Source organism: Phocoena sinus, chromosome 13 (genome assembly GCF_008692025.1).
Source record: "Phocoena sinus isolate mPhoSin1 chromosome 13, mPhoSin1.pri, whole genome shotgun sequence".
Taxonomy (NCBI): Eukaryota; Metazoa; Chordata; class Mammalia; order Artiodactyla; family Phocoenidae; genus Phocoena; species Phocoena sinus.
Genome location: NC_045775.1, coordinates 58,197,117 through 58,212,323, shown reverse-complemented (window position 1 = coordinate 58,212,323; position 15,207 = coordinate 58,197,117). Strand labels below are relative to the sequence as shown.

Here is a 15,207-nt window from a genome sequence, read left to right as displayed (position 1 = left end):
CTGAAAATATCCATTACTAATCAGATCTTGACATATTTAGTTAACTTAAAATGACTACTATTATGCAAAAAGTTTTCATTTTATCAAACCCTTCTTTATCCTATATCATTAAGAAGAGTTTCCTGTATTGCTGCATAACTTAGAAAAGGTAAAAACGAGAGATATAGTCACAGTTTAAAAGGACCATAGGGTTTCAGCCTTCTCTGTTAGAAGAAAGTCTTTCTTCTATAGCATCAAAATTGTTTTGTAGTGAATAGCAGATTAAAATATATCATGGGGGGTTGTGCTCTTACTTTGCAATTTATTCAACTGCATGACGGACAGGTTCTGTTCAGTCATAGCCAAGTATTTCCCCAGCATTTAGACATTGCAATCAATTTTAAAGAAATTTCTGTAACCTGCTTTCTGCAAATAAAACCATCCTTTGGCTCTTGGGTGGATACATTCTAATGGCTAATTTTAGTGTTTTATAGAATCCCATAGAAGGAAACAAGGAAACAGGGAGACCCAGGGACTGACTGTGGGTTGGAAGAGAGTGTAAGGTGAGGATATCAAAGCTCAGAGCTTGTGATTGGCGTAGGGGCGAGAAAGGAGGGGGTGGTGAACAGGAAGAGCACAGTTAGAATCTGGATTTCTGGGTGGACCTGGATGCAGTTGTTATGCTGGACCGGAGGCTCTACTGTTTCCTCCTTCTATTACTCTTCACTGTTCCCCACTGCCTTTTGCAGAGTCCTTTTGTTTCTTGGCAAACTGTGCTTCTAAGGCTACTGATGCTGACGCTGGGAGAGGACAAAGATCCTGCTAATTGTAAATGTGTTGACAGTGAAAGAGAGAGTCTTGTCCGCTGAGAAGAAGTAATTAATGATTATAGTAGTGTCTTGCAACTAATATGAGCAGCTATTTAAGAAAAAAAAAAATGGAAAAAGCTAATTGAGACTAAGCACAACCATCGTTGACAAAATTTGTGTCTAGGGTGGAATGGGCCCTGAAACTCAATTGCTTCTGGGCAAAGGTGATCTGCTTGTATGTTAACCTCTCTCTTCTTTTTGATTTGTCACTCAGAGTGGTTAAGAGAATGTTATCTGATTTTATGACGACCTGAAGATGCTCTTTAAAATCACGGAAAACAGAATTCACCGCACGAAACTTATTTACCAAACATTTCAGCCTTACTCAAAAATATACAACATTTTAATTCAAACACTTTCCTAGAAATACAGTCAACTTCCCCAATCTGACAAAATGCATAAAATATATCTACACTGCAATTTCAAGCTAGGACCTTGAGAATTTTAACACTAGTTTAATTTGCCAATTTTACGGAACAAGTTCTATTTTATAGTATTATAAATTTTTTGGATCTCATATATGTTCATAACTTCTTTTCAAAAGAGGAGATTACTTTTTAAAAAGCATACTCAATTTTTATGATACAGTCTTGAATATGCAGGCATGGTTCATTTACTGAATATTCTTAATTTACAACATTACATTGTATGTTTTTATTTCTTTAAAATACGCCTTTTTGGGCTTCCCTGGTGGCGCAGTGGTTGAGGGTCCGCCTGCCGATGCAGGGGACGCGGGTTCGCGCCCTGGTCCGGGAGGATCCCACATGCCGCGGAGCGGCTGGGTCCGTGGGCCATGGCCGCTGAGCCTGCGTGTCCGGAACCTGTGCTCCGCGACGGGAGAGGCCACAGCAGTGAGAGGCCCGCGTACCGCAAAAATAAATAAATAAATAAATAAAAATATGCCTTTTTGTTTACTCTTACATTTTCTGGAAGAACAGCATTATAGAGAATATGCTAGTGAAAAATTCAAATTTTTGTTCCAACCAGTTTGTCCTGAAAAAGCGAATTTCTATGATAAATTAATCATTACAAGGAAAATTGATATAACTAGTCAATTCTTTTTTTATAAAAAAGATATTTCTTTTTAAAAAAATGTATTTATTTATTTGCCTGCATTGGGTCTTAGTTGTGGCATGTGGGCTCTTTCATTGGGGCGCGTGGGCTTCTCTCTAGTTGTGGTGCATGGGCTTTAGAGATTAGTTGCGCCACGGTATGTGGGATCTTAGTTCCCCGACCAGGGATCGAACCCATGTCCCTGCATCGGAAGGAGGATTCTTAACCACTGGACCACTAGGGAAGTCCCCAAAAGATATTTCTAATTTAAAATATTGCACAAGGAAGAACCCATTCCAGCAGAAAAACAGAATGCGAATTAACTACCCAGAATGGATCTTGGGCTTATGACTATATTTAGTTATGATGTTACTTTTGTTGAAGCAGATTGTTTTCATGTATTCATAAAATGTAAATGTAGAGGAACTATGTTGCAGTTACACTTATGTACAAATAATAGGCTGGTTTAATTTTCTGTAATTTACCTTACTTAGGATACCATGGAGAGAAAGAAAAATATGATATACATTTTTGTGTAATTTTTTGAGTAGTGCATGTACTTGATAGAGAAAAAACATAAAGTAATGTGTATCCCACATACCATTTTATAACCATATACATTGTATAGGCTATATGTGCAACTGATACAAAATTATGACAAAATAATTCACACAGTTGACCCTAGGTCACTGACAATTTCAGAAGGTATCTTCAGCTGTTTTCAGTCTCTGAAGATTTAATTTTTGGTTGCATGTATAGTTCATTACCTGGCTTTGATGCAACATTTTCATACGTTACTTTCCTCTTCATTGAAGAATATGACTGACAGATCAGTTTTGCTTCTCTTTAAGGTCAAATGAAGTTTTGAATGAATTGGATTCGCTATTCAATAGAAAACAGAGTAAGTAGCCACTGTCAAGTCAGCCTTAATTAACACATACTCTGTAAGTAAATAGTGGTTGGTAATTTACTAGATAGTCTACCTTCCAGTTTAACCATTGAATATATATTCTATAATGTTCAGCATAGGAGAGATAGATTAATTATATGGAAAAAGTTCTTACTTAACTAGAAGGATATTTATATATTAAAGGTATGAACTTTTTAATTGTCATCCACATGTTATTTCCCCGCCATATGCAGAATGGAAAAATCATCTTTAAAAATGCCACAAACAGAATCAAAAGTCAAACTACAAGCTTGGGGGAAATCATCCTAACACATGATAAGGGGATCATATCCTTCATATACAAAAAGTTTTTATAAATCACTAAAAATGACAAATTTCCCCAAGAAAAGTGAGCAATGAACAGGTATGTCACAGGAATATATTCTCAGCAGTTGAGTTAAAAGATCAAAACTTAAGAAAAATGTTCAATATTACCAGTAAACTAAGAAATGCAAATTATGATGAGGTGCCAGTTTTTAAAAAACCTACATTTAAAAGAAATCTCAATACATAGTTTGTACAGTTGTTGGGAAATGTGCACTGCTGGTGGGAGTCTACAATGGGTACAAACTTTCTTGAGAGTAATCTGAGACTCTGTCTCTCTGTCTCTCTCTCTATATATATATTATACAAAACCTTTAAAATGTTTACACCCTTTGGTTCTATAATTCCACTACTATGAACGTATCCTAAAAAAACAATCAGAGATGTGCACAAAGATTTACAAAAATGTTTAATATACTGTTGTCTGTAATAGGAAAAACTGAAAACAACCAAAATCAAGTTTTAGAGTCATTAAATAAATTATGGCATACATTAACATTAATGAATATATAAAAATTAAAAATCACATTCTTGAAGAATATGTATAGGTGTGGGAAACATTTCCAAAATAGTAAGTAGAAAAATATAAGACAGTAGGTCCCAATTTTTAACATATATATAATATACTTATATATTATATACACTTATATATTATACATACATAATTTTTTTCCTGTGTATATACATAGAAAAAAGATTGGATACACATCCAAATATAAATAATGATATCTCCTGCTAACATGATTACAGATGATTTTTCTTTTTTGTAATTTTCTGTATGTAAAACGTTTTCCATAATAACCATGTTACTGATCCAATGGTTTTCCCCCAGGGGCCATTTCGAATTAAGCTCTTCCACTTATGTCACTAAACAATTACCCAGGGTCCAGTGGCACGCAAAAGCGAGAACCAGGCTTGCTCAAAAGTGGACCGTTCAGAGTAGTTCCCTCTAGTGGAAACGATGGAGGTAAAGGACAGGTTACTAATGCCTCGTATTGAGCTTCAGAGTTCCCCACTCTCCACACATCCGTCTAGGAAATACCATCCTAAGCTATGCCCCAGGTATGGTTTACCATACCGTAAGGGCACGGTTTTCCCTTAATGGCACTGCAATGGCATTGCATTGCCTCCTCACTCCCAGGAGAAGTCTGGGGGCACTTCTGAGATCTGCCATCTAAAATGAGTAATCCCTAGTACCTGTGGGTTATAATCTGCAAAACACTGTTTCCTTTTCTAGGGCTTAGCCTGATCCTTGTGTGCCTACCTTTTCATATATCAGCTGGGTTAAGTCAGTGAATGGATATTCTATGCCAAACCAATCTTGTTTTGCCAGCTTACTCCTTTCCTTTCCTTTGGAAGCCAAGGCCTACCTTGAAAATTCCCTGAGAAAAACCCTGGTCATTGAAAGAAGAGGATTCAGTATGCTGTATGCTCAAAGTCCTGATTCAGCACTAAGGAATGTTATTTTTAGATGGAATATAAAACTGAAACCCTGATCCCTTATTTACTAAAGATCTCTTAGGAATCTCTGTGAGATGACAGGTTTCATACTTTATCCCTTATACATTCGCTTTGCATTTTAAAACTTCTCTATAGCGTCCTGATTGCTACCTGAAATCTGTATTAATGCTGTGGGTAAAATATGGAGATCAGATTACAGTAGAAAATAAAACTCTTTTGGGCTTCCCTGGTGGCGCAGTGGTTAAGAATCCGCCTGCCAGTGCAGGAGACACGGGTTCGAGCCCTGGTCCGGGAAGATCCCACGTGCCGTGGAGCAACTAAGCTCATGTGCCACAACAACTGAGCCTGCACTCTAGAGCCCGTGAGCCACAACTACTGAGCCGATGAGCCACAACTACGGAGCCCATGAGCCAAAACTACTGAAGCCCGCGTGCCTAGAGCCCATGACCTGCAACAAGAGAAGCCACCGCAATGAGAAGCCCGCACACCGCAATGAAGAGTAGCCCCCGCTTGCCACAACTAGAGAAAGCCCACACGCAGCAACTCAGACCCAACTCAGCCAAAAATAAATAAATAAATAAATTTTAAAAAATGTCTTTAATGAAAACAAAGTAAATTAACTATTAATTCTATGCAGTTGCTAAAAATATTTTTATAACTTTAAATTTATTATGTTTGTCGCAATACAGTTAGATGTTGAAAAAGCTACGTTAAACATTTTAATATAGAATATATGCATTTTTTGTCAGTAAAAGTACTGACAATAATCTTTAAATTTTTAATTTTTCAGTCTCTCTCTCTTTCTAATATATCCACATTGCAGTTTTTTCCTGAGATTAGTACATTTTCATTTGTTCAGATATACTTTTCTGTTTTGTGTGTGTGTGTGTGTGTGTGTGTGTGTGTGTGTGTGTGTGTATTACATGTTTGTTCAAATGCCAAGGGCACCTAAGCTAGTTTCAATTAACTTGTATTTGAAATTTGCTTACCCTCCTAATAAACAAACATTACTTACTGGTTGGTGATGAATATTTTCAGGTAAAGGACTTCGATGAGTGCTGTTCGATAGGACTTTTTTTGATGGCCAGTATGATACCCATTAGATACACAGCTATCAAGAACTTGAAATGTAGCTAATGAGACAGAAGAACTGAATTTTAATTTTATTCAATTTTAATTAACTTAAATGTAAACAGCCACAAGTGGCTGGAGGCTACCACACTACACCACACAGACTTAGATTTAAACAACTATCCAAAATTCATAAATGGAAAATTCATAATTCATTCAGAAGTGGACTGGAGCCAGAGGTGGGATTAAAGTAGGGTCTCACTCTAGTGCTACACATTGTCTTGTGTGGAGCATGTGGGGATAATGTGAGTGTGCAAGTATATATGAGAGTTAACAAGTATGACAAACAGGTTTTCTCTAGTGTTATATCTGTTTTTCATTTAAATCATATTTTCTGTTATGTTTAGGTAAATGCTATAAGGTAAATACTCTTCGTAAACTAGTAAAATGGAAATACTATCAGAGTCCAAATAAATGGCTTTTTCTTGGTCCTCATTTTTATGTGTAAGAGAGCAAAGAAATAAGAGAATTCTAATTCAGAAAAACTATTTCAAGACACACTCTAGGACATCTCAATGGATATGTATGAATGTAAACCAATTCCCTGCGCTACTCCATCTGTCTTGGTCCTCTTTGACCACACTGCTGGACCACCCCTTTCTCTTGAACCCCTCTCCTTCGGCTTCCTGAGCATCCTTGCTGGGTCTCCTGCCCTTCTGCCTAGTCCATTTTCTTTTCTGTCACTTCTTTCTCTTTTAGCCACTTAAATGTAGATGTTATCTTTGGTTCTGCCCTTGGTCTGGCCCTATTGCTTCTATGCTTTCTGATTTCTGTCCTCTTTCTCATGGTTTCAACTGTCATCTTTATGCAGATAATTACTCAATTGTAATGTACTTATCATATAGAAAAATAATCAGTATAGAAATATAATAAAGTGCATCATGTAAAAGGTGTTAACATATTGCCTTTAAAAACACTGTGGATTTTTTGTTCAGCACATGGAATTAGATGTGGATTTATGAGGTTCAGGAATAAATCTCTGGACGCTCCTTCACGCCCTTTCCTTTTTTGTCCAGTATATAATACAGGAATAACTTATACAGCCAATTTACCACATAATTTTTGGAAACTTTTCCTAATTAAGAAATATTTCTAATCTGGATTTCATCTGAAAAGTAAATGATAGAGAAGATTTTATTTTGAACAGATTCAATATTATTAATTCTCTTTATGGGAATTAGAAAAGTTGCATATGCTCCATAATTTAAAAAGTAGTTATGCTTAAAACTTAAAAAAAATTCCATCCAGCACTTGGTATACATTTCCCTTAAACTCATTAATTCATAAAGCTATATATTTTTAACAGCACTGTTTTCTATCATTGTGTTTTTAATAGCAAATACAGAGTTTCAGCTACATTATAATTTAAGTAGGCTTTTGTTAAGAAGGCCATTGTTTATAGAACTCTCTGTGAAATGGTTCTATGGAGAAATGAGTTTCCCAGATGGAACTCAGAATCCTTGGCTCAAACCTCTGCTGCTTAGCAAGAGGGGAGCTAGCCACTTCCCTGCCATCTCAGGTGCCAAGGAACCTTTGCTCAACCACACCTTGGAGCAGGGGGCTAGCTGGCATCCCTGCTTTCTTCTCAGTATAAAAAGGGATTCTGGGAAGGAAGGTGATTTCTTCCCCATGCAACCTTGGTGCCCACAGCAAAGAGAACTGTGTGGGAAACTAGGTGGCAGAAAGGTACAAAATATTCTTAAATCTTGGCTTCTTGAGCTGGGACATATATATTTTATCTAGGAGGAGAAGTAGCCGTTTCCTCTAAATGTATGTTAACAGATGTGTACTAAAATGGAACAGACATTACTGATAAGTTGTTTTAATTGAGTCTCTTTTTCAATTGGCATTTTCTTCCCATGTACGCGTATAAAATTAAATGTGGTTTCTCGTTAACATTAGTCAATATAATCATGAATGAAAGTGGGTATTTTAGGGTAATACTGCACTGGAATATCTTAAATAACTACAGAAGTGGTAATTTAGCTCCTCTGCCACTCTTATATACGATATATAAGTAAATAACAGCAATCAGACCTTTATTATTAGGCAGATTTCTGGATATCACAATGATCTGGATAAAATTACCTGTGACATATCTAATTTCTTAAAGATAACCATGGAGATACTGAAGCCTAAAGCTGCTGTGGTCAAATATGACTGTAAACGTTACTCTCTCTCTTCCTTAAAACTTAAAAACATTTTTTTCTACTTAGCAACTTTATTACGATCTTGGGGTCCTTTCTTTTTCTTATCACTAAGTGAGGGGACATTTGAAGATTTCAATTACAATCTCTATTATTCAGTTGATTCCCACATCTCTCTCCCTTTCTACCCTGCACCTCCGGCTTCTTTCTACTTGGGTGCTTCCACAAAGATATCTCACCAGCAACACAGATTTAGCATTTTAAAATCCAATCTCATCTCTTTCACTCAGCAATCAAACTTCTCCTGATTTCTTTATTTTTCTCAATGGTAACACTATTTCCTGTCATCCAAACTAAAACTAGTCATCTTATATTTCTCCCTCTTCTTGTTCCCTACACCTGATAAGTTGCATAGTCAGTCCATTTTTACTCCATGTCTTTCCTACTGACCCCTTCCTTTGTCCACCATTGGTACGTCTCATTACTGCATGCCTAGCTGTTACCATTCTTGTAACTGGTAACTCTATCTTAAGTGTCTCTCCTTCCAACTCACCTCCATAATGCTTCCCAAGAATCATCTTTTGGTTGCTAAGTTTTCTAGGAATAACAATCCACTTATTAGATATGTCCTTTGCCTCTTCACTTTTCTCATTATTTAAAAACATGTGCGTTTTGGGCAGGGCTATTTGGTACCTGTTGCCTTAGTGGAAAATGACAAAAAGGAGAGTGATTATTTATCATACTTTCTTTTTTGACCTCAGGGGAAAAACAAGGATATTAAAGGTACATTTTGGATTTACCTCTCTTAATGGATTCCGAATAATTTGTTTCAGTGTCAGAGATGTTACCTGCTACGTGTCTGTATTTTATGCAGTATACACAAAGCTGGGAGAATGTAAGTGGTGAACTCTGGTACCTTTGCAGGATGGGAAGAAACAAGTGAACTGGCCTTGTGTCTCTTGCTTTCATCAGTCACAGAGGGCTAACCAACCTTTCACAGTGCTGAGCTCCTGAATTCCTGATTTAGGTTCACAATAGATATCTGTTAAATGATTATACTCTGAATTGGCTCAAATCATGACAAAATTATGGGTTACTCTAAACCTACTGCATCCCATATAGCTCAAATTCCTTCTTAGTATTTAATCCTCAGTCAAAATGATAAATTTGATTTTCACTAAATATGTCTGAGGGACACACAAACGCAGTTACAGTGATTATATTATCTCTGAGATGTGGAGCTGAGGGGGAGGAATGCTTAAAATATTGCACTTTAAAAAAATGAGCCTGTCTTAATTATATGATGAAAAACTAATTAAAAATAATATACCTAGAAAATGTAAATGACAATTTGCCTTAGGGATTTCCCCCTGTTTTGGAATACGTTTTAGAATCTAAATAGCAATATATCTAAGTCAAGACTCTTAGATTAAACGGTGGAAGAAACAGGGTCATTTCTTGGCCCTTCCTTGATACATTCACTGTGTGATACAGCTTGTCATCAAAGTTACTCTTCCTTATTTATTCTGACACGGAAACAAAGTAGTTCTTAAAGAAACGGGGGGTGGGGTGGGAGACAGCGCACATCACTGAGCTTCTGTTACAAAAGATGAGTGCTTATCACAGCGCATAAGAATAAAACTCTCACGTAAGGAGCTTTAACAGACTGCCTTTAAAAACACTATAGCTTTTTATAAAACTACTCAAAAGGATTTGTCGATAAGGAGTTTCTGACCACTCAGTAAACATCTCTTGCTCTATTTCACTCACACAAACGCACACACACACACACACACACACACGCACGAGATTATCCAGACTTGAAAAGAAGTGGTTAAAACTGTTGCAAAATGTTTTCTTCATTATGTTTATCACACCTCTCCTGGCAGCTTTTTCATAACTTTCCTCCTTATGCTTTTCTGTACTCCATTTCCCACCGCTGTCTGAATTTTCCGGGAATGCTAATTGCCACCACAGTGGATACAACACGACTAAAGGGACAAGTGGTCAATGTGTTTTATAGCGTTTTTCCAAAACAAACACTGCCTCCCCGCGTCAAAAGGTAGCCTGGAGGGTTTAAGGAAAATCCAGAGCTGGGTGACAAGGGCTTTGCGGCAGTAGGAAGCAGCCCCTGTACTCGGTTGTCCTGTGACTCCCCGCGCCTCAAGCTGCGGCCAACCCTGGCTCTTCTCCTGTCTTTCCAACCCGGCTCCTGACTGCCAACCCATATTGGAGTGTGGGCCTGCGGGTGCTGCACCGGGGTGACAACTGTCTAGATGCGACATGCATTCTGTAGGGGGTCCAAGCCATCACATTGGTGCAAAGATACCTGTCTTCGAGTGCAAACTGATTCCCTCTAGCCCCAGGACCGGGATTGTCTTTTCTTTCTTTTTTTTTTTTTTTTGGTGAGGAACCTGGGTGGTTCCCACCTTAAGGCCGCTCATCTGCTCCTCCTCCCCAACGAGGCTCCCACTCCAGGGTCCAGGGCTCCCTTCGCCCGGTGCTCGCGCACCCCTCGCATTTCCTCCCTCCCCGGGCACCCTCGTATTTCCTCCTTCTGCTCCCGGCCCTGCCTCTCTCCCCTTCACCCTCCCACCCCGCCCGCCTGCAGCCACATGACAGGAAGGGCTCCGCCACACGACGTCACCAACGTCCGCGCCCCCGCCACCGCGCTCCCCCCGCCCCGCACGCAGGGGGCGACCGGCGGAGGGGCGAACGTGGTCGGCGCGCTCCGAGCTCCCCAACCAGAGCTCGCCAGAGCGCCGCCACGGCGGCCGCCGCGGAGCCGGCGCGCGGGTTCCCGGATGTGCGGCGCTCGCAGAAGCCCCGCCCCCGCTGCCGGCTCCGCGCGCGCCCCCGCCCTCCGCCCAGAGCGCCGCTGCGCTCCGCTTTCCCCTCCCTGTCCCGCCCTCCCCCTTTTTCGTGCCTTGAGGTTGCAGGTCAGCGCGAGCCACTGCAGTGAGTCCGTTACGGCTCCTGCGCGGGCGCGAGCACGAGCGCGAGGCTGCAGCCCCCGAGCCTCCTGGCCCCCTTTCCCCCCCGTTTCTGTCTCTCACTCTTCTCGCCGTCTCTCCTCCCGCGCTCTCCTTCTCTGAATCTCGACCTTAATTTCTCTTTTCCTTGCTCGATCCCGCGTGTGCCCAGTCACCCGGCCGGCGCGGTCTCCGCGGCGCCGCCTCCCCTCCCCCAGCCCGCACCCCCTCCCCCGCGGGCGTCCCGAGGGCCGCAGCCGCCCCAGCCGACCGTAGTTGGGCCGCCGCCGCAGCAGCTTCCTGCGGGAGCCAGTCTGAGCGCCGACACTCCTCCGCGCGAGCGAGCCGCCGACCGCCCAGCAAAATGGTGAGCCTTTGGCTTCCCCACGCACCATCTCTCCCCGCCCGCCGCTTCCAGGGGCGGGGGCGAGTCCGGACGCCCCGGGGCGGCTTCCCCCGGTGGAAAATTCGAGAGACCCGAGAGAGCCCCATCGGCCCGGGGGCGGCGGGCGGCCTATTGACAGCACGGGGGGGCCCCGCCGCCCGCCCCCGGGCCTCCGCGGGGCGCCCCTCCGCACCCACCCCCCGGCGCCCCCGGGATTCCGCCCCGGCCTCGACACCCCGCTGCCTGGGCCGTCCGCTCCGGACAGCCCTCAGATCGGCCTGCCTTCCCTTTCTCCGGACCCTCTTCCACGTGGAGCCCCCCCTCACCCCCAGACTCACTCTCTCAAGTTAGGGGAGATTCCGGAATCCTGTGGAAATCATGTGTGGCAAATGGCCCTTTATATAAGACCCACTTTCTCTCCAGGGCTGCTCTTTCTCCCACTCATACTCTGTTTTCAAGCAACGAGCCTTGGAAGGAATTCTGCCTTACTTCCCCCTCTCCGGTTCGTGTTTATTTCACTGCTGTTTGCAAACGTACGAGGTTTTTTGTTTTTTGGTTGTTTTTCGCTGCTGCTTTACTCTGCAGTGGCGAACCGGAGAGGTCTAAGGTGTAGATTCATGAAAACAAGTCTAAATTCGGTTTGTGATAAACGGAGATACTTGTTTTTTAGTGCTTACTTACTGCCAAGGGTTTTTCGTTTTCTTTGTTACCTTCGTAAGTCTCTCCTGTGCTGATTGTTTTTGAATCATGGCGATTTAAATTTGTCTTTCCTTAGCCTCACATTAATCCCTAGGTAGAATTCACTGCTGTAGTGTTTCCGACCGACGCTAGGGGTGTGTCTCCCTCCTCTGTCACGGTAGCCAAGAAATCAACGACGCCCTTTTAGCCTGTTACCCTACCGGTTTTGTCGCTCCGGCTAGCCGGTGCAGTTTCCTCTTTGTAATCAAGAATTGCATGCATAGTAGAAAAAGTTTGCAGTGCTTTTTCATCTATATCAGATATCCGAACAGGTGATTTGGTCGTTAGGCTTTTTCTACAAGTCTTTAAACAGTTGTCCGAAGATTTTTCGACGGATTGCTTGGCGTAATGTCTTGCACCTTGTAATTGCATTTATTTCACCTTGTATGTAGATATTAAGCATTTCAAAATAGAGCGGTGGGTGAGTGAAGAGAGAAATTCTGTGGACTGCAACTTGGGATCAATTTGTGTGATTGGGGGGGAAGAAAGTGACATTAGTCAAGTAAGTCAGCTTTTATTTAAAACAGGACAAATGATTAAGTGCACCTATTAGTGTCCTTAAAATTCAGATTAGGAGCAGACTTAATAAATGATTAGTGGTTTTGATATGTAGAGAAAGTTTTACCCTGCCAACTTCGGAGGCAGCTCAGAGACGATTTTGGCCTTCCGAGTCAAAACTTAGGCTTTTCGAGACTTACAGAAAACAAGTTAGAGCGGAGCCATTCATAGTGCAGCCTTTTTTTTTTTTTGCATAATCTTTTGGAGTTATGAATTGAACTTTAGTGCTTTAATACAACTTCTCTATACATGTATTTTACCTGAAGGTCCAGATCTTGAAGATCTTTGTCCAGTGTTTTTACCTTTATTTATAAATGATACGTTTTGAGGAACAGTGACCTAGTCTTGTTGTTTATGCAGTGTATAGCAGAATGATCTGCTTTCCAAATAGTTTTTTTTTTTTCTTGAACAACAGGCTGAATTTTGAAAATTCTCTTTTAGGTCTTAAATTTATCTTCCTGATACTCAGTGTTTCCTTATTTTTCAAAAATTTTTTAAAATCACCGTATGAGATTTTTTTCTTCCAGGTCATTATTTCTCTCTTCTTTACAGTTTCCTTTTTGGTATTTATTTTCTGATTCACTCTTGGCTTTTTTTCCTGCCATCCTCTCAATAACATTTCAGGACATAATTTGTTGTGACAGTGGCCCCTCAACTTTTAGGATTATGTTGGTCTGCTGAATATAGCACTGGTTCGAAAGTGTCAGGACTGTAGCTCAACTCTGCCATATGGAATATTGATTAATTCAAATAAATTGGACTTTGGAGTGATCTGGTTCATTTATCTTGTTAATTGGGCATACAGTTCTGAAAACTTTCATTCCCTTTGGAAAATCTTTATAACTTTTACTGAGTGTTATGGACGTATATTTTTGTCAACATATTTTAATTTATGAATATCAGTGATTAATTCAAGTAAGGGGAAAGTAAAAAGGCTTAGAGATTGAATTGAGCCTATCAAGAATCTTTTTTGACAGGTATTAGTTTTACTTGCTACCTTAAAAGTAGCCTACTTCTTGTTTTCCTGTTATATCCCTTCATCTCTATTTGGGTCATATTAAACTGTTGAGCAGATGGGCTGAAAATTATGCATATGCATATAAAAATGTGAGTACTGAGCTCCAAAGAATTTTTCTTGAACCATTACTGGTCAGTTGTCTATGATTAAATAAATAAATGGATGTTTATTTATTGAAATAAATATATCATCACAATATTTTCTCTAGGTAGGTATGTATAGTTTCAGATAGAGTACTTAAGTGTTACACACAGAGGTAAAATAAGAATAAAATAATCAAGTAGAAGGTTTAGATCGGTGTGATTGAAAACAGTCTCTCAGTAATTTTTGAAGGAGTAAATTTTGTAGGGGCATTTTTAGAAACAGTTAACTTTTTATGTATCAGATGTAGTTTTTACTATGTCATTAGTGTAACTCAGAAATATGACCAGGTGTTTTGGTATCTTTTTTTCGTTGGAATAGGTAATACAAATTTTGTTTTGGATGCATATATGAACATAGTGCATAAATAATTAGCTATTCTTTGAAGTTTTGTTTCTTAGGCCAACCTTACATATCATAAGTGACCTTTTTTATGTTTTTGTGTTTTTAAACTTTGTATTACAATTATCTCCACCATCTGTAAATAGAACCTAAAACACATTTATTGCTGTCTACAATAACTGCACTTGGAGTTGTACACAGCATATTTTAGTTTGAATTCTCTGACCAAGAAAGGCTACTTCAGAAAAAAGCAAGCAACCTGTCTTATGGCCAGCAGAATTAAAATTCAGGTCAATCATAAAGAGAAAATTTCTCCATTTACTATGTCCCATAGTGGTTAAGAAAATAAAAGGGTTTAGAGTACAAGGCAAAGAAGCTGACTAAGGGTCAGTCAGCAATGAGAGAGGGACAGACAAGTGTGCGAGGATCAGGCATCTGTCATTTGTAAGGCAAGCAAAAGTACAAGGCAGTGTAAGAAGTCAGCTTGGGCCAGGAGGATTAAGCGAGTCTGACAGACCGTGGGCCCAGAGTTGGGGCAGTCTGCAGGGATTCTTTCAGATGAACAAATACTTGTAGGTTTCGTCTGCATTTCACTGGTTACTCTGCCAGGTTGTGGAGGATATCAAAATAAGGCAGGTTTCCTGCCTTCATTTAAGTAGAGAACATGAGACAACTGCCAAAAGGTGTGAAAGAAAGTTAGCATGTTACCATATGAATAATATACACAAAGCTGGACAGAAATTGAGGAAAGAGCAAAATCAGTTTCTTTGGGGATTAGGGGAAGTTTTATGAAGGAGGTGACAATTGAGCTGGGTCTAAAAAGATTAGCATTGCAGTAAGCAGAGTTGGAGGTAGCTAGGAAAAGACTCTAAATCCTGGAGCTAGGAAGAGAAAACATAGATTTGGAGCACTGACACTCAAAATGTGATTCCTGGACAGCATCAGCATCATCTGGGAACCTGTTACGTCCCACCCTGAACCAGCTGAATCTATAACTCCGGGGCTGGGGCCAAGCAGTCTAGATTTATATACCTCTGGGTAGTTCTGATCTATGCTAAATTTTGAGAGCCACTGTTTAGAGAATAGCATGGAATGCATTTATTTAAATTTTAGTTGAGTGTCTGTTAGTATACCTAGCAT

General features: G+C 40.4%; 1 protein-coding gene across 1 annotated transcript in view; it reads left to right on the top strand.

Annotated features, from left to right (window-relative positions):
- Positions 1-10,792: 10,792 nt before the first annotated feature.
- PPP3R1 (protein phosphatase 3 regulatory subunit B, alpha) overlaps positions 10,793-15,207 on the top strand; it is a 59,916-nt gene continuing 55,501 nt past the window's right edge. The window contains exon 1 of the mRNA XM_032652424.1: positions 10,793-11,252. Within this exon, the coding sequence (XP_032508315.1) occupies positions 11,250-11,252 (3 nt within the window). The 5' untranslated portion in view covers positions 10,793-11,249. The remainder of the gene's footprint in view (positions 11,253-15,207) is intronic.